This window comes from Cricetulus griseus, chromosome 3 (assembly GCF_003668045.3).
Source record: "Cricetulus griseus strain 17A/GY chromosome 3, alternate assembly CriGri-PICRH-1.0, whole genome shotgun sequence".
In the NCBI taxonomy this organism is placed as follows: domain Eukaryota; kingdom Metazoa; phylum Chordata; class Mammalia; order Rodentia; family Cricetidae; genus Cricetulus; species Cricetulus griseus.
Window position 1 is genome coordinate 5,685,709 of NC_048596.1, and position 20,810 is coordinate 5,706,518.

General features: G+C 46.4%; 1 protein-coding gene across 43 annotated transcripts in view; it reads right to left on the reverse strand.

The window, feature by feature from the left end:
• Tcf7l2 (transcription factor 7 like 2) overlaps nt 1-20,810 on the reverse strand; it is a 188,354-nt gene that overhangs the window by 155,827 nt on the left and 11,717 nt on the right. For 26 of the 43 annotated variants that reach the window (XM_027406954.2, XM_027406953.2, XM_027406956.2 and 23 more), the window contains exon 4: nt 19,217-19,285. The exons of the other annotated variants lie outside the window; for them this stretch is intronic. In XM_027406954.2, coding sequence (XP_027262755.1) covers nt 19,217-19,285 — 69 coding nt within the window. The remainder of the gene's footprint in view (nt 1-19,216; nt 19,286-20,810) is intronic. 43 annotated transcript variants of the gene reach the window in all.

The following is a 20,810-nucleotide window of genomic DNA, read 5'->3' on the forward strand; positions in this document are numbered from 1 at the left end:
GAGCCTTGCAGTGCCAAAGCAAAGGAAGCACAGGGGTGGCACAGCCACCAACCTAGCAAAGTTCTCAAAGTGACGCTTCCTTAAACCTTCAGGGGAGGCATGGAGACCCCAGGGTGGGGATGGGGGGTAGAGAATGCTCGGATTCATCACCTTAGCCAAAGCCGGAGCATTTTTTCCACCAAATGCAGCAGCAATGGTGACTTATAAGTGTGCAAACCGATTATAGCTTTACTTTCAAAAGAGCTTTGATTGATCTTTTTTGATAGACCTGAAATAAATTAAACTAGATTGACCCACTTGAGAATGGACTCTAATCCCTTAGTCAGATCCCGCAGAACTCAAACCAAACCAGCTGTTAATTTAGGCTTTATAAGATAAAGCATGAGAAATCCAAGTTGATGTACCCCAGAGCAAAGCTGACCTCATCCCTGTGAGCGATTGGCTGGCTGCTTTCAGGAACTAATCAGTTCTTGGGCGAGTGGGTGCCAAGTCAGTGCTCTAAGAACGAACCCAAGCTCAGAGAAGAGAGGAAAAGACCGAGTAAGACGGAACCAGCTCCCTGAAGCCAGCACAGATCCAGCCAACACATTTCCATTTGCTTGCTGTAAGTCATCTGTCTCATGATCCACAAACAACCAAGGGTTCCACCAGAGCCCAAGGACCACATAACCACCAAGTAAGAAGAAGCAGCTGTTTCTTAAGAGGGTGGGGAGGCAGAATTACCCAGGAAAGTATTCCCCACTGCTGTCTTAGTCCCTCATCTTTGAAGATCACACTGTCCCCTTTATCTCTGCTTCAGGATGCCTTTGATTTGAATATAGGAATTTCAAGGCTTTCAAGTGGCATCGTGGCAGCTGCCCATGGCACTAATAGACTTAACAACACACACATACACACACACACACACACACACACACAGACACACACACACACACACACACACACACACGCACACACGCACACACACACACACGCACACACCACACACACACACACACACATATGCGTACACACCACCCCACAGAGCTAAACTCCAGACAGCTTTCTCAACTTTTGCCAGCATTTTTTCTGAAGTGATTAAGGCCCCAACCTTGTGTAAAGGTTAGCAGTCACCTCTGAAGAGGTTTCCCCACCTACAGACTCAGCTCACGAGGCTCCAACACTCCAAACAGCAAGGCTGGCGGTGTCTCAATCCTAAACGTTTCATAGAACACTCTGTTTACTGAATATAAGGGGATCAAGAATTGAAATCCAATTTAAGGAATTATGGTGCCTTCAGACTGTTTTTCCTCAACGATGAAAAAAGACAGGCATGTTGTTCCTGGAATTAAGCCAGAAGAAACTGATCCTTGTAGTAATACAAGAGAAAAAAGGAAGATATCAATGTATGTGTTTATCCATGTGCTGGGGGAGGGGATGGCTCCAACAGGAGTTGCATTCTTAGTAGTAAATGAATTTGCTTCATTTGATGGAATGAGCCCGAAGTTTATTTCAAAGCCCTATTTAGATACCCATTATTTAGGCAGAATACCATTCCCCTCTCATGGCTTTCTGAGAAGCAGAAGAAAGGCACCCAGAAAAGATGGAATGAAAAGACAGAGGAAAATAAACCACATAGTCTATCTACTTTGCTAGTAGCAACGAGCCAAATAACCCAAGTTGTCGGAAGGGCCAGGAATACAGTGTTGTTCCTTTCAGACAGAAGTAACCACTGATGCTTGGGGCTAGCTACTGTATCCTGGCTGTTTATATGATGTCTCATTTAACACTGGGAGAAACTGCAGCACAGTGCAATGGCTAAACTCACACTCAGAGCAGTGAAGTAACTGGCCATGGTCCACACACAGTCAATGGAGGGCTCTGGCTAACGTCCTTCCTTTCCACAGCAAACATTTTTCAGTTTCCGCAGTTCAAACCCAGGTCCTTCCACGTGTGGAACAAGTGCTAGCCCAATCAGCTACACTCCTAACACTAGAGAATAGCTTTTAAAGCCACAGAGCATTCTTCTGGCTTCTCATTGGCCCTGCTGTTGCACATATCTTACAGAGGCAAAGGTCAGCCACCCATGGCCAGCTCACTGGCGAGTGGACCTAGAAGAGTTCAGTATTCCTAGCTTCATCTATCCATAATTGATTCTTCTGCCACCATTATATACAAGATGAGGTTCTCCCAGAGCAAAATATCTGGTCTCACCAAATGCTGCCTAGGGAAACAGGTCAGTGTTGGTGTTAACTGGGGGTGGGGAGGATGGGTATTAGATTAAATAGATGAAAATATTTCAGATAGCAAATCACAGCTCCTGTTGAAAGCCATGCCATCTGCCAGGATGCCTGGCACAACAGGGTAGAATGGAAGTCAGTTCCATAGCCTAAGGCCATTGGCATCTGGAAAAGGTATTGGTTAGTGCAGAAATAAATAAATTAAATTAAACAAAAATAATAAATGGGGATAATAATAATAATAACCAAAATAATAATAATAATAATAATAATAATAATAATAATAATAAATGGGATGTAATTTAAAAATAAAAAAAGAATGAAACACGGCATTGGTAAACAAATCTAGTTTATTGTTGTTGGAGATCTATTATTATTATTATTATTATTACTCCTTATTATTGTTCCTTGGGGAGGTATAAGCACAGTCACCTACTGTTTTACTCACACACATGCAAGACAAAAGGAACAGAGTGTGGACAGAAAATCCAAAGAGGGGACTGCAAGAGCACTTGCCACCAAGCCTGACAAATTGAATTCAGTCTTTGAGACACATGGTAGGAGAGAACCAATTCCCCCTCAAGTTGTCCTCTGAGCACACCATGGCATACATACATGTACTTATAAGTATACAAGCATGCAATCACACATACACACAATACATGTCATAAAAAAAAAGAAAATTTTAAATCGAGTTAACTAAGACCTCCCCCAGGTTCCTCATATTTCACTCCTTCTCTTTCCATATGAGATTCTGAAAACCTGAAGAAAGCAACAAACAACCATGGCTCCTGAGGCCCTGTACTTTAAAATCAGCCATGTGCAAACAGGGAGGCTTTAACAGTCTAGAACCAGGGGATGGTAAAGAAACAATGGCTGCTTTCAAGTCAATGGAGAGAATCGATGTCATTTCTCTGAGCCCCGGAGGGATAAATCATCCTGGACAAACTCCTTTCTGCACCACTGTCACCCAAGTCTAAGTGTGAACAGACACGAGCTGGCTGGCCAGAGATGGATTTCTCACTCAAGAAAAAAACCACAAGGAAGTTCCAGCAAGCTGGCCTAAGCTAAGGGCTCAAGCCCAGCTACCGAGAAGCCAGCTCTTCATCCCATAGGTGCCGGTGCCCAGGGACCCAAAGGTGAGTAAGCACCCATGCCAAGTTCCCCAGATTTCTCAGCCCTGCTAACTAAGTAGCATCAGGTATCTTCTAAGGCAAGTTGGAGGAAGAAGAGGAGGGAGGTGTTACATGCTCATTAAGACTCAGACAAACAAGAGGAACAACCTAAAGAAACAAAGTGTGTGTGTGTGTGTGTGTGTGTGTGTGTGTGTCAGAAAGAGTGTGTGTGTGTGTGTGTGTGTGTGAGAAAGAGAGTGTGTGCGTGTGTATGTCAGAGAGTGTGTGTGTCACAGTGTGTGTGCGTGTGTGTATGTGTCACAGAGAGAGAGAGCAAGCTGGTGGCACATGTCTATAATCTCAGCAGGAATAGGGAGACAGAGGCAGGAGGATCAGAAGTTCAAGGTCATCCTTGACTGTATATCAAGTTCCAGGCCAGCCTGAACTACATGAGACTTCCAAAACATAAAAACAGAAGCGGAGAGATGTCTCAGCAGGTAAGTGTGCTTGCTGTCCTAAGGTCACCAATTACATCCCTAGAGCCCAATACATGTGGAAGGAGAAAATCAACTCAAAAAAGCTGTCTTCTGATTTGCACAAGAACACTGTGTGCACACGCACTCACACACACACACACACACACACACACACACACACACACTTACAATAAATAAAAACCATTTTAAACTAAACCAAAAAAAAAAAAAAGAAGAAGAAGAAGAAGAAGAAGTGCATTGTGACATGCAACTAGGATTATATTATGCAAGGGAGAAAAGAAGCTAACGTGGGGTACGGAAAAATCAAGAAAAAGTGATGGAGACAAAGTATGGATGGAATCCTCTCTCTCTCTCTCTCTCTCTCTCTCTCTCTCTCTCTCTCTCTCTCTCTCACACACACACACACACACACACACACACACACACACACACACACACACACACTGCGCGCACAGTAGACGGAGAAGTCCAGTGCGGCCGGGGTACAGGCAGCAGTGTAAATATGAGACTGTCATCATGAAATACATGGCTTTTATAACAACCAAAAAGTGGCAAAGTAGAAAACGATTGATGCTAGGGGAGAAGAAAAAGTGCCTGCTTCATCAGAAAACTCTGAAATGGAAACTCATTAATGAGGAAAACATAACTCTGCCAAAAGAGGCAACAGGAAATCAGTTGGGAACTCAATCACGGCACAGGAAACCCAGTGGAAAGTGGGTCTCGCTGTTTCCTCTACAGTCCTCCGAGGTGTGTCCTGAGGAGCACAGGAAGAGGGAAAGCCTGCCACAGAAACGATGGCTCTAAAGCAGCCTGCCAGGGACCACACTGGGTATCCCCGGGGGCCACCATCCTGGGTAGCCTTCCAGACCAGTGTCTTCCGGTCACCCCAGTTACACAGCGTTCAAACTCTCGAGCAGTGATGATGACTGCAAACCACAAACCAGAAGTCAAACCAAAAGATAAAAAAAAAATCCACCCGTTGGGTAAAAGCAGAGATATCAGAGCCATGAGGCCTGGAGTCAAAACCATCGCTTCTTTGCATGCGGCCTGTGGTTTTAGTATGCACTTTTACACGTCAGATCCTGGGTTTTGGTCACATTTAAGCCATTGCCAGGTTCCTTTAATTGTCATGCCCCAAATTCCAAATCAGGGGAGGGCAGGAAGCACCTAACAACAACGACTTTATCACTTAGGTAAACAGGGGGATGGTAGAGACTCCAGCTCCTCGTGAGAAGCAAGCTCCTACACGCCTAAATGATGCTAAAATGACAGAAATCATGCCACGGGTAGCAACACAACAGCATTTCCTTTCTTATGAAGACTGAACAGGAAATTTGACTGAAAAGTGACCCAAACAAAACAGATTTTTCTTTTTTTAAACAGGGGAGTGGGAAGGCGGACTATCCTCCAAGGAAGGGAACCCCCCCAAACCTCACCTCCCACCCCACCCAGACACCCCCACACTCCACCCACCCCGCCACCTCCCTACCCCCGCCAAATCCTTACAAAGCCTCAGCCAGACTCAAGGACTGGAGCTGAGTAACAGTCCTTCACAACAAACGGTTTCACAAGCTGGGACTTTTGCAAGTGACACTTGTCATCTGCTTTCACTCACAGCTGTGACAGCAGTGACACGTTTTAAGAAAACACAAACCAAAATAGTGTGCACAAGAACTACTGGTGGCTGGGCAGACTCGCCCTTTGCTTTGGGGCACTTTCCAACCTTTCTTTAATTTCTTTTTGGAGGAAACAAAACAAAACAAAACAAAAACCACGTCTCAATACATTAAGCACGTGATTGTGGCTTACTGCTCTGCTTCCTTTTAGGGTTTTGTTTCATTATGGAGAAGCTCTCTGCTTCTCCAGGAATTATGAAGAAATAAATTCTGTCTGGTTCCAGAAGAAAATGAAGCCATTAAAGATCAGGAGGAAGAACTAGGGGAGGTTTTTTTTTTTTTTTTTTCCTTCTATTTTTAAGGATGAGAATCAAGTCCAGAACTTGGCAACTCCTAGAAACAACCCTGAATTGAGTAGCATACCTCCCTCCCACAAATCAATAAAGGCCTTGTGTGGGTGTCTTGCTAATCATTTCACTAACTCTTTTTTTTTCTTAATTTGTATCTATATCTTGGGAGCTAATCAAAAGGACAAAGGTTCCTCTCTGAATGTGGCTGCAGAAAGCAGCAAGTTAACGGGGGGGGGGGGGGGGAACGGGACTTTCTAACCCTAACCATTCATTCTCCAGGAGGCCCAACTTACATCTCTGCCCACCTTGAAGAATAGAAATCTGCCAATCATTCTCAAAGCCAGGGTAAAGTCCCCAGCTCAGAGAGGGTAGAAGCACACTGTGGCTTCCAGGGCCCACAGCTATCTCCAAATTGGGGGTGTTCATCCCAGCATGCTTCGTCCACCATGCTCACCGAGTTCTGTTCCCCCTGGTTCTGTGCCATTTTGGAAGCCTGCCATGGTACACAGCTGAGGGAGAGCAGAATGAATATATTGGGGGCTTTCTGGAGGAGTGACTAGTTTAAATTTCTCCAAGTATTCTACCCACCATCTTTCGGTAAGCAAGCTGGTATAGTCACATTCTCGGGCTCAGCTTTATGATGTTACCACAAGGTCTTAATTCTTTATTAAATGGTTGCTAGCTCTTCAAGAAAGTGGAAACTTGGAGGAGGCTAGGAAGGAAATCTCCAGCAGACACACTTCTGGACAAAAGGTGTGTGAGGAACAAGCCAAGTGCCCACCGTGCACCATAAGGTGAACTCTCCCCTGATGACAGGGGGAGACAGCCCTTCATACCACTGGATTTATGGGGGCAGAGGGTCTCAGTCGAGCAGTCCTCGCCATCGCTGCCCAAGCATCTCCAGTCCTCCCTTCTCTGGCAGCTTGCAAGTCCAATCAAAACCAAAAGACCAAAAGGAAAAAAGAAACCCCCCCAAACTAAAAGAAAAAGGAGAAGTAAGGACCACTCACTAGAGGAGCTCCAGCACTGTAGAGTGATAAAAACCAAAAGCGGGGGGGGGGGGGAGTCTCAATATGCAATACAGACTTATATGTAATATGCAAAAACTGAACAAGTAGGGCTGGTGAGATGACTCAGCGCGTCATGGCACCTGCCACCAAGACCACTTCAGTTCGGCCGTATAAGCCACACTCTGGGAGAAGAGAATTGACTCAAAGAATCGTCCTCTCATCTAACATATGTGAGTCAATTCTCTCCTCCCACATATATGTTGTAGTGGGTGTGTCAGCACCCATGTGCAGATACGAACACGTAATAAGTAAAATGTTATTATTAAAAAAGCTTAAAATGGAATTTTAAAATAATACAAAGTAAATCAAATCCATCCATTGTTGTACAATTAAACAAATGCCCAAGAATGAAGAATGACAAGCCAGGAGTGACCAGGGGGCAAAATAGGCATAAAGACCCTCTGTCGTCCCCCACCCCCCACCCCACCCTCAAGACGGGGTTTCCTTATGTAACAGCCCTGGCTGTACTGGAACTCACCCTGTAGACCAGGCTGGCCTTGATCTCACAGAGATCCTCCTGCCTCTGCCTCCTGAGTGCTGGGATTACAGGTGTGTGACACCACCATCCCTCAAGGCCCTACTTCTATGTCCTCATGAGGAGCTCAGGTGTCCATCTGAGAAAGTACTCCCTCAGTTCAGTCTTTCATGTACATAACTAATAAAGCACTATCAAGTGCAAAGCTACACCACCCAGTAGTGTTTAAAATAGACTGCTTTTAAATAAGCGGGACTTTTCATATTCCCTCAAATGCACACCACGAGTATCTCTGATTGCAATGCCCCTTTAACTTTCCAATAGGGAACTAAATACCCCAGGATATATATTTAAAAGCATGTCCTTTGTGACATTCTCTCTCTCTCTCTCTCTCTCTCTCTCTCTCTCTCTCTCTCTCTCTCTCTCTCTCTCTCCTCCCCTTTTGCTTTCTAAAATGAACTTTCCTAGGTCTCTCATCACAAGGCCCAGGAAAGCCCACAAGGATGTCGGGCTGGGAACACGTCCGAGCCCTCCAGTGCTTTCTGATTTGACTGTCAGTGGCATTCAGGAAAAGCAGCCCCCTTTCTGCTTCATGTATTTTCCTTGTTGGTTCATTTACACAGCACCGTTACCCTGCGGCCCTGAGTGCATCTTTTTGTCATTGTGTTTTCCCCGCCATTAGTGCAGGCCGACACGCAGCTGCCTCACCAGAGTGGCCACAGCCCGGCACGTCACTTTTCCCCCATGGTCACCCCTTTGACGAATGTTCACCAACACTCATATATCATCCCCAAATTGGTCCAAATGAATTAAACACAGCTCTGCTTAACATTACGAGATTTAAATGGATTTTCTCTCTACAGGTCTGCCCCATAATTGGGTTTATCCATCTTGTTGAAGTACAGTTTACACTTGCTAACATCACGCCAATTCAAGCTACATTTTCTGCTCCAGTGGCAGGAGCAAGGCAGATTTGTCATCGGATCATAACAGGTAATTCAAACAACAATTAGTTTGATGACCGTCCGTATGTCAATGTCTGCTCCCCGAAGCCTGGCTCACACCCGATGCTCTCTGCGCCTCAAGATGAATTGTCCTGGCGATTCTTCAATTTCAATCACCAGCAATGCTTACTGGATCAACCGAGAAACTATTGACACAGGGCAGTCTCCACCAAAGCCCTAGTGGGAAGAATCTCCCAGTCCCCCTAGGATGGACAACCACCACAGACATCCATGTTCAAGTCCTGAAAACTGCCCAGCTTTCAGCCAGAGCCATTAATTCCGGGGCTTTATCTCAATCTCAAAAATTCAGGGAGGCACCAGGCTTAAGAGCAAAAAGGACCAGCTTTGTTTAAATGGCTTTGGCACCCACATGTAGCAAAGTCCTCTTCAAGGGTGACTGACAGCTGTCAAAGTCTAAAAGTATGGTATGATCCCATGGACATCACTACTTATCATTTAAACAGAAATAGCCAAAAGAGAAAAGGCTAAGAGAGTTTTTAACAGCCAGCTAACCCCCACATTCTGAGAACCAGAAAGCACTCGAACAGATGCAAACAAGCTTAGACATGGCTACTTACTAAGCCATGGCACCCACAGCCATTAAGACTGCACACATTAGCACTGAGGAACCACAGCTGAAGTCAACCTGCAAGGCCCAGGAAGGAGCATGAAGCTGACAGAGGGGTGAACGCCCCCCACACACACACACACACACTGAAGCTATTCAGCAGAAGATGAGAAACAAATTATCATTGGCTTTCTGTTATAAAGGGGCTATTATTTAAAAACCCGGAAAAGTAACTCCATTGCCATTCCCAGTACACACCGGCCTACCCCAACCTCAGTCATATGCTATTTCCTTTCTGCTCAGCTGGATGTGCTTTGGTTCATTGGTTGATTAATTGGTTTGTTTGTCTGTCTGTGGCAGGATCTTATGGAGCCTATGTTGACCTTGAATTCACTTGGTTTGGGGAATGGCTTCCACCTTCTGAGTGCTGGGACTGCAGCCTGTTCATTTATACATGCAGTTTTATACCGTGCTGCGTTTGAACCCCCCTCCATGCGTGCTAGGCAAACACTCAGCCTCCTGTCCACTCTCTACATCTTCAACTACTGGGACATGAATATGAGCAAAACGCAATGCCAACCCTGAGGAAGAAGAGCCTGCATGCTTATCAAGTGTCACAGAGTTGAGGCAGAATCTTTAAGTGACATAAGACAAATGCAAACAGCAACTAACAGGAGTCATAAATCTACGTTACCCAGTGAAGGTAGCCAAGGCTATCAAATCCATCACGTGTGAGGCCTTGACAGCACAGAAAAAAAACCTACACTGCCTAGCAGGACGAGCCACACTCCCGACCTGCAAACAAGTACCTCTTGTGTGCCCATGGCAAAGGCAGAGGCTTGCATCCAGCAAGCATCCTCTTGTGCACCACTGACCGCACCACCAAGCCATGGCAAACCCTGCCACATACAGTCTCTCAAGAGCATCCAGGAAACACCTCAGGTGCCACTATATTATTCCCCACTTCACAAATCAGGCGTGTGAAGCCTGGCATGCCTGAGACTCAGACCCAGCCCGTCTACGACACCCAGCCTCATCATCCCCACCTATTCTTCTGTTCCCTTAAAATGAGAAGGCAGTGGGGGGCTACCACAGAACCAAAGGAAGAAAACACATGTTAGTCTCATACTCTAGCCGGTGATTCCCAGCCAGAGGTGACTTTGACCCCCAGGGAACACTGGGTCATTTCTGGGAGTACTTCGAGTTAGCATGCCTCTCTTGAGAGCTCGGCTGAGACCAGAGATGGTAACACAGGATAGCGGCCTAGATCCCTGAACCAAAGAACCCCCCGGGTCAAAATATCATCGGTGCTGAGGCTGAGAGGCACTGAGCTGTGCTGCTGCATCCCATCTAACCTCCAGTAGCAAACAACCAATGCAAACAGGACTATTTGCAGCCCAGCCCTCAGCCTGCATGGAAACTTGTATAACCAATGCTTTTCTAAATACATGCCTCAAAACCAAGGCATGGGGGGCGGGGGTCTTGGAAGCCCACACACCTTTGATTCTAATGATTCTTTCTATCAGAAGATGCACAGTGAAGGTAGCTACTTTGAAACTTTCTATTCCAATTTGATGAAGCACTGAACTCACTGCCAAGCAATGGTTAGGGTGGGACCCGACCATTGCCAGGAATGGTAAGCCAGAAAATGGGGAGGGGGACAGCCATTTATCTGCTTGATTAGGACTTGATACCAGCTGTCCCAACCAAACCCCAGAAACAAATGAAGTGCCAGGCCTGATAAGGCTGCAAATGCCAGCTCTAACCCATTTACAAAGTTCCATGCTCAGCTATACACCTCCCGTAACTGTCAAGGACTTTATAAAAAACATAAAGTGAAACTTATAAACTTTCTCTCTTATACTAAGAAAATGTAGCCCGCTGACCTCTGTATGCACTCACTGTGGCCCATAAGGGGACTCGGAGAGCCAGCAGGACACTTGTTTTCACTTTTTGACCAAAGACTAGCACTGTGCCTGCATCCTAACCCATCGTCTCACTAAACACACACGCTGGCCTCTCAGCCCCTCACAATGGGGCTGAGTGAACAGTCTCAACATCTGCAAAGGCCATGTCACAAATACAGCAAGCAGACGTTGAAAGCTACGGGAGAGCAGAGCACAGTGAGGCCAGGCTACTTCACCTGACCAATGGAGGCAGTTGCCGCTGACTTAGTCAAGACACCAGTTCGTACTTAAAAGGACAGGTGTAGGAGCTAGACAGATGGTTGCTCTTGGAGAGGACCCAGGTTCAGTTCCCAGCACCCACATTGTGGCTCACAAGCATCCATATTCCAGTTGCAGGGGATCCAATGCCTACTCTGAGCTCCATGGGCACCAGGCACACCACACACACACACACACACACACACACACACACACACACACACACACACACGATGCAGATAATGGAACATTCAAGCACGACACTCACAAAAATAAAGCAGCACTGGGACCCCCAGTTCTTGGCTTGTCCCCTTCCCACCAAGGTGTGCGGAGAATGAAGCTTGTTTGCTTCTCTGCACTACTCACCTTCCTGACCTATCAAAACGGACTCTTCCAGCTCTACTCCAAGAGTAGTCCGGGAGACAATATCAGCTCTGGCTGGTCTGATATGCACATGCCCAATCCCAATTTCAGACAACAGAACCCAAACCTGTATCTCAGTCCTGCCAGTGGCTGCCAAGTGCCTCTGTTTCGGGTCTCTATTCCCCTGCCCATGAGAGCACCTCTTCTCTTCCCATGGGTTCTAACCCAGAGGGCAGTGCTCATTGCAGGTTCCCTGTTCCTACCACCTTCTAAGACAGACATCTGCAGAACTCAGAATGCCAACAGCCTCTTCTCCATGCAGGAAGAGTCAAGTTCAAAGAAACAAACCAGCCTCCCCGCAGCCCCAGCCCCCCAAAGGCCTTTGCACAATTCTCCTCCACCACAAAGACCATATGTGCACAGCTCTGTCCTAAGAAACTACAAGCAGCTATAAGACTCCAAGCTGCCAGGGCCAGAGGGAAGCTACTACCAAACAGAGATGTAAGACCGGATGGACACCCAGAGGATGCTAACAGAGGTGTCTAGGTCAGATGTCTGAGCCCGGTTCTCAACACTTCCCAGGCACTCATAATGTGCAGCCAGAGTTGGGAACCACTGCCTTGGACCCATGTTTCTCCATCAACCCAGACAAGGGCCCCAGCTTTACTCAATAACATGGTAAAACTACAAACACAGGCACCGTCCCAGACCTACAGAACATGAGCCTGGGATGGGATCCCAGTCTTAAGTTCTCCAAGATGTTCCCAGGAGATAGTGGCTCAAATTCAGGACTCCATCCCAGAAGAGCACCCAGGATGTGCTTGCCACAGGTCCCATGGGCCATCTGTATAGTGTAGGAAGCTGGATGGTAGCCATGGCCTGGCAAACAGGTAAGCACTCTACTTAGTCTTTTCAGTGCTAAGAACCTAACTCGAGGCATGAATTCCACCTCTGAACCATAGCCTTAGCCTAGAGCATGGCTTTCAGCAGACAGCTTAGACTGAGGCTACACCAGCAGCCTTGCTCCAATCACACTGGCCTGGGTTGGAATCCTAGCTAACCACGGGAAAAGTAACATGTCAGGTGTCTACTTCCTCATTTGCATAATGGGGTCATGAGTACCATAGCAGGAACTCTGCCACTCAGGCTCCCCTCCTTGCACTGATGAGAAATCAATGAATAACCCACAGAAAACACTTAACACTTGACCCAATGCACCAAGAAAACTCAATAAACAAGCTACTGTTATTAACTGTTGCTGTTGTTGCCTCTGACCCCCACACCAAGCACCCATTGTCCCAGCTACTCTTTCAGAACCAAATGTCCTCTTCACAGAGGCCTGGGAGGCAAAGTCCCCGAGGCAGTCTGCTCTCGTGGAAAACGTGGAGGGAGCATGTGCAGCTGTCCGTGTCAACTGGGCACCTGGAAACGTCAGAACTTCCAATAAATAATCAATGAACTGATTTCAGAAAACTCTAAGGCTGCCCTTCTCAACCTTTAGTAGTTGAAAAATTTCTTATTAGAGACAGAACTCCTGGCATGGGCGAGGCCCTGGGTTCAATCCCCCAAACCACAAGTAACAATGATGGTGAAGATGACAACTCTTGTACGAAGCATGGACTAAGCAGGAAGCCTTTCGGTTAGAGCAGAAGTTCTCAATCTGTGGGTTGCAACCCAAGACCCTTTCACAGGGGTCACTTAAGACCACTGGAAAACACGGATATTTACATTATGATGCATAACAGTAGCAAAATTACAGTTATGAAGTAGCAATGAAAATAATCTTATGGTTGGCGTCACCACAGCATGAGGAGCTGAGTACTAAAGGGTCACGGCATTAGGAGGGTTGAAAACCACTGAGCTAGAGCAAGGTATGGAGCTTAGAAACCAGTACTTGAGTCTGGTCAAATGGTTCAGCAAGTAAAGGTATTATCACTAGCATGACAAACCAAGCTCCATCTCCAAAGCCCCACACACACCAAAACACACACTCAATCAACGTTAAAAACCAGAAATTTTCAACAGTGTCTGAAACAGCACAGAAGGTGGACAAGAGCAAAGGGGTTTTTGTCTGTTTTACTCACAAATAAATCTCGGTGAACGAAGTTCCGAAATGAGTGAGTGAGTGAGCACCCACCAGCTTCAGTCAAACTCTCATGTGAATAACACCTACCAGCTCACTTCTGTGCACGCACACAGGGTCCTCCGCCACTCTTCGTGCAAAGTGTCTGTGCACTCTCATCTACAGTGGGAAGTGTCTTGCACTCTCATCTACAGTGGGAAGTGTCTTGCACTCTCATCTACAGTGGGAAGTGTCTTGCACTCTCATCTACTGTGCAAAGTGGATACACACTCACACACCTACAGCAAGTGCTTACACCGAGCACTGACTTGCTCAGTCTGACTAGCACAGACTTGCAGGCCAGGTCTGGTGTGCATGCTCTCGGGACATCAGGAGCTCAAGGAGAGACTAGATTATACTAGTGAATTCTAGGCCAGCCTTAGCTACATGAGACACTGTCTTGAAATTCTGAATGATAATAAAGTTTTTTTTAGCTCAAACAGACTGATTTGGGGGGGGTTCCCATTAAGCCACACTCTGCACATCCATACAAAAGGCCAGGAAATACAGTGGGTAAGAGGACAGATTAAGAACACAATAGAGGCCAGGAAGTGGTAGCGCATGCCTTTATCCCAGCACTTGGAAGGCAGAGGCGGGCATATCTTCATGCCAGCCTGGTCTACAAAGTGAGCTCTAGGGCATCAAGGGCTACATAGGGAAACACTGTCTGGAAAAAAACCCACAACAGAGACCAACATCAAAACCCCAAATTAGGGGAAAACCAGGAACCCTCATACACCTTGCCACCTTGGTCTTAAATTCTGAACAAACCTTCTAATACTAATCTCTAGTCATGTCCATCGCGTGGACAGAATGAGGAGTTCCAGCCACAGCACCTCACAAATCTATGGGATAAGACCCCCTTTCACATCAGGGTGGGCAAACTTTCCATCCTTGCCTGGGCTCCAGAAAGCACCAGAGCTCTGGAAGGAGGTCCCCCACCCCACCCCCAGTGAACCCCTGCAGAGGAAGTGTAGAAGCAAGTGCCTTGGAGAGCTAACACAGACCATGCAAGTTTAACAAGAAGGGAGGCAAACTCACTGCAGAGTCTTGACCGCTCAGCTGTGCAAACAAATAAGATCCATTTCTTCTGGAGCTTCTCCTAGCTGTCTTTGGCCACAAGCATGCACATGTATGTGAGTGCGTATGCACACACAGAAACCACTTCACAGCTCCAAAGGAAAACACCCGTGAAAGGTCTACACAGTTTGTTTTTATTGGGTGTAGTGCTTTTTCCCCTAAATCACATCTGACTCTGTGTTAAAACATCAACCTTTGGCCAAAATACTCTTAAAACAAAGCTTAATTGGTTTTCAAGTAGCCCTTCAGAGAACCCAGCGAAAGGTCTTGTGTGGGTCTGCCTCCGCCTTGATTACAGAACTTCTCTTGGAGGCTGCAATAATGACCCGAGTAGGAATTTTGGAAGAGGTCCCTCTGGGGAAGCTACAGAGATGCCTAACTGTGAGCACAACCACCTGCAGGCCGTCCCCAGGGGGCAACTCTGGTTTTGCACATCTGCAATTAAGGTTCATCCTTGTGAGAAAGTCGAGTCCTCATCACCATTTAACAGAGATGGTGGAGGAATTTGACCTCAGAGCTAGGACCAGAGGCCAACCTCCTGCTTTCGGGAGCAAGCCAGAAGAGCATGTACAGGCACGCTGTGATCATACACACATCATTTTATCACTGCCCCCTTCCAATATGCCATTCACTCCCCTCACGACTAACGGCCGTATATTGCAAAGATGTCACTCAACGTCCCCTGGGCAGGCTTCTACCTACAAAACATTGATGCAAAGCTGCATATACACCTCTCAACACCACCTCTAGGCACATTTGCCAGTGTGGGACAGTATGTTCAGACACCGCCATTCTTTCAAAAGGTGTTGGAGCTACCAGTCCTGTATTTGGCATAGGGTAAACCTGGAAGCAACCAAGTATCCAACAACATAGAACAATATACACTGTATGATTCCATTTATATGAAGCCAAACAACAAAACCTGCTAAAGGAATAATCCACTGTTGGAATTTTAATCACAGGTTGGGAAGAGAGGAAGCCACAACACTATTTCATCAGAGGGCAGTAAACTTCAGCCCAGGGTCCAAAGCCAGCCAATGTTTGTATTTATAAATAAAACTTTATTGGAAACTAGTCATGCTTTCCCCTTCATGTTTATCTCAAGATGCTTTCAAACCAAAGTCACTTTAAATTGACCAGACTATATAACCTCAAAAGCTTAAAATATGCACACGCCCCCGTCTGCAGACTGTGGTTGAGGCGTCTTGGACATTCTCAGATTTGTAAGTCCATCCTCCGCCTTACTAAAACACTTGAGGACTGGGCTGTCTTTCAGTGACTTCTAAAAAGCCAATGATCTGGATGTTGCTCAGGGAACAAGCTCACAATTAGCATCCAGGAGGCCCTGTGTGCTCTCTCTCTCTCTCTCTCTCTCTCTCTCTCTCTCTCTCTCTCTCTCTCTCTTTCTCTCTCTCTCTCTCTCTCTCCCACACACACACACACACACACACACACACACACACACACCAACAGAATTAAATAACAATTTATTATCATTGCTAATAATAACAGTACATACACTTACGCCCCTTTAATTTTTAGTTACACTGTGTTCCCAGCCATTCTCACTGCCCTTGTATTTCCAGAACCCAGGAGGGTTGGATGGAATCAACAGTGGGGAAGGTCCCAGCACAGCCACTGATAGTAGGGGACAAAGTGATGTGCCTATGGAGTCACTCGGAGGCCATTCACACCCATGGTGAGCTTGGCTGAGTGCTGAGATGACAGAAGGGATGCGGGGGGAGGAGTGACCCTCATGTGATGCTGGTGTCATATACCAGGTTATTTTAGGATGGGGCTTAGGAGAGCGCAGCAAGCTATGCTCCTCCTGAAATACAGTATTTGTTCAGGTTCAGCCAGTTACAAGTTTCCAGGGAAGAAAGGCTGCCCCAGCATCTCACAGGATTTAAGAATGAGATGAGAGAAGACCAGGTCTGTTTTTCTGTGCACCAGGAGACCCACCCCCCTCCCAGGCTGCTATCTGCCCCCACCCCCACCTACCCAGGCTTCTGCTGAAATGCCCAGGGAATTCAGAGAACAATCTTATTCTGTCTGAGCTTTGCCTCTTTTTTCCCTCTGCTTCTTTTGTTTTGTTTTTGGCCATTTATCCTTTGATGATCACGCTAAAACTACAGCTAGCTGCCATTTGGCTTGGCCTTGTGCTGGTCGAGCAGACACTGAGGGAGAATGGACACTTTTGAAAGCATACTGCTAGGGCTCCAGTAAAATGTCCCTCTGTTTGCCCACATGGGCATCAGGCCTCAGCAAATAGAAGCAGAGGAGAACAATACTACCTGTTCATGGAGGAACAGGGATGGTTTCAGTCCTTCAAACAATAAGCTCTGTAATTTACTCCATCTTCCTCCTGAGAAAGGGCTTCACATGGCCCGTATCGTGCCAGGTGGTTTGGAGAAAGACGAACTGCGCCTTCAAACAAGGGACACTTCAGCGCAGGGTGTTAAGATTCAGCAGCTGGGCTGGTCTCGGGCTGGTCTCCCAGTGACATGGCCCCAGCCAGCCTTTCCACACCAAGATAAGCATCACTGTTCTATTCAGCCTCAACAATTCCCACACCCGGGGCAACAAGATTTTCCAGCCCTCTTGTGCTGGAGTAGGCCTCCCCAGGCCTGAGGATACTGTGTTTATCCACCCATTCACCCAGAGCTGGGAGTTTAGACTTGCTCTCTAACCAAGCCCTGAGTCTAAACTGTTTTCTAATAGCAAGACTTACTGGGCCTTAAAAGGAAGCAACTTCCAACAGGAAGTGTGCCAGGAAACTGGAGCTTCATGCTCACCACACAGTTTTGAAAATATCTGGGTGTGGAGGGGTAAAAGTCAAGAGATATGCTTTTCCCCTGAAGAACACGCAGGGAATCAGTACCTGCCCAAGCACAGAGGGAACGCAAAAATTTTTAAGCCCAACTACTATAGCCTTGAAATAAATACAAAAAGATTAGGAGCCAATCAATTGTTTGAAAGACATGCTGACTCATGCCTCTCACTGGAGTGATAATCCCATTCACCTGGGGCAAAGGGCTATTTCAAAGTACTATGGAGGCTGAAGCAGATCTGAAATGGTAAAGCTGAGAAGATGCAATATGGTGGGTGGGAAGTCGGAGCCCCATTAGACCACACAGGCACACAAACACACCCATGTACATATATGTATTTATGTGTACTCTCACACACCTATGTACATACATGGTGCACTCGACCATGTATACCTGCACACATGTGCATTGGCACACATGTCCACACTGTCCTGTACATAGGCACACATGTCCACAGCACAAATGCACTCACACAACAACCTGCAAAGGCTTCCTTCTAAAGAGACAGCAAGGAGGTGGCATTCACCAAGCCAACAGCAACTTAGGAGATCCTAAGTCAGACTTCCCACATGACAGCCCTCAAAGGCCTCCTTGCCAAGGGTTAAGTCAGAACACTCAAGATGTGGGGGTACAGTGAGGGACACCATGAGACATCCATCATAGCGAGGCCAGGCTGCCAAAGGAAAGCCGTTAGTCTGCCTGAGTCCGCCGCTGCTCTCTGCTGGCTCCTGTTCAGCCCCACGTCTGTATTAGTCTGTGATTTGTTTAGCCTTTGGATTTAAAAGAATGGAGCAGGAAACAGGACACTCATCAGAAGCTGGGATCTGTCGCCTTTCCCTTCCAACACTTCTCGTGTCATATATCAAGAGGCCCAAGAGAAGTCAACATTTCAGGGCAGCCAGGTCAAAAGTGGTACTCTCAGCACCATTTACCACGACTTGGGTCTATAGGAAACAACTCTCCCTGGCGGCCTCAAGGCCTCCTCACCAGCTCCCCCTCTCAGTCCTTCCTGTCCACATCTGGCCAACCTGTTTTAACTCTCAGCTCAAGGCCCTTCCTTCAGTAAACGCAGTAACCATAACCAAAATGAGGCCTAAGCATCCACAAAGCCTGATCAAGATCAGACGGTCTTAAACAAGGCAGACTTATCTTTCTTGTCATTTCTTTCAATCATTTTAGCAACATTTCTTCCGTTCTTCTTCACTTCCCACCTCCCTCACCGCCACCGCCACCGCCACCATCACCATCACCACCATCATCATCATCACCATCACCATCACATCACCACCATCACCATCATCATCACCATCACCACCATCACCATCATCACCACCATCACCATCATCACCACCATCACCACCATCATCACCATCATCACCATCATCACCATCATCATCACCATCATCACCATCATCATCACCATCATCACCATCATCACCATCACCATCATCACCATCATCACCATCATCACCATCACCACCATCACCATCATCATCACCATCATCACCACCATCATCACTATCATCACCACCATCACCATCATCATCATCATCATCACCATCACCATCACCACCATCACCACCATCATCACCATCGTCACCATCACAACATCACTATTATCAACAATGTCGTGACCATCATCACCACCATCATCATCATCTGGGTAGGGAGGCAGAGAATAAAAAGACACAAGAGACCTACACATTGTAATTCAAGCTTCAGAATCTCTTGCGCCTCCTACCTGAATTGCAATCTGGTGCTCAATCGTTTTGTACGCAGAGTAATGAGCGTTGCCGGACTGAAAATGGAGCTGTAGGAAGAAACCAAACCAAAGCGTTCTGCTCATGTCACAAACCACAAGAAAACATCTTAAGCAGTTCATGAATAGCAGACAAACCTCTCCAGACTGAACGGCAGCCCTGGCATTCAGTCAAAACCTGGGGACTTCCATCATTATGGATAAGATGACCACACTAATCTGAATTGTTGCTTTTGTTTTTGTTTATTGGGTTTTTTGTTTTGTTTTTTTTTTAAAGCACCCATTCAATAATCAAAAAGGGGGAGGAGGGGCAGGAATGAGAATGAGTGACACAAAAAGCAGAGACTGAAGCCCATAAAGACACAAAGGAAGCCAGTGGGTGCTGAGCAGAAGGCTAGAGAAAACTTAAGGGAGTTTGCAGTTTGCAACACATAGGCAAGAGTAAAGACAGAGCGAGGGAGGGCTGTGAGAAGCCACTAGCCTGCGAGTACAAGCCCCACCCCCTGTATCTCTAACAACTGAACCCTGGCTCTCAGACACAAATCTATTTCTGGGAAAACAAATGTCTCTGAGGAATTCAGGGGCCACCCAGCACCTTATACATTCTTTCACCATGACTAAGCCGCTAGATCCTAAGACACCTCCACAACCCATACTCTAATAATCTATACTTCCCCCAAAGAGAGACAAGCATTGCCTAAGAGCCCCAGGTTGTGAAGGGCCTACCATCTCTCAGTGACTCTCTGCCTTACTCCTAGGACCACAGCTCAACCCAGTCTTCCCCTCTACAGCCATACGCATGCCCCCAATGTAGACGTGAATGACCCTACAAAAGCACCAAGACTCCTCCCCAAACCCTCCTCCTCCCAAATGATACAAGTTAACCTTAGGCTGCTACCCATTGGGAAAAACAATCACCATGGGTTGAGACGTTTTATAAATGACCCAGTATTCACAGAGGGGGTCTTAGCAGTTATCTGAACTGTATTACCATACTCAAACAGATGAGGAAGCCTCAGATGGCCAAGAGGAATCCCTGCCTTACCCTCCTACAGCAAGCAAGTCAGGGGTACCTCCTCCTAACACTTGGATGACATCTCCATTATAATCTTTAGCCCCACAAACTATAACCATGAATGCTTCAGGACTAAGTTACCAAAACCCTTCTGTGCTTCAAGTACCATCGGGGCTGCAGTGCAGCAGAGTTTCAAACTCAATTAATTTGTTATCTTGTACCCTGGAAAGAAAGTCATTCAATAGGGTGGGTCTATTTGCTCTTTTAAAAAGGAAAACGATTCCCATAAATTCTGAACTAAAATGTAACACTGTAGTAATACAGTCGAAACCCACATTAGTCAAAATGTAAGACAGCCATTTTTAGGATACAGTGGACCTGAAGAGGATATCAACAGTCCAAAAAAACCTAAGAATTATGTATGTTTTATGTAGCAAAACATACTAATCAAATTAAAAGATAAACTTGGGCAATAAAAGATAAAGTTGGCCAAAAACAACAATAATCTCTATACATTCCAAAGCAGGTCAATAAACCACTTCCTTCATACAAGTTAATATG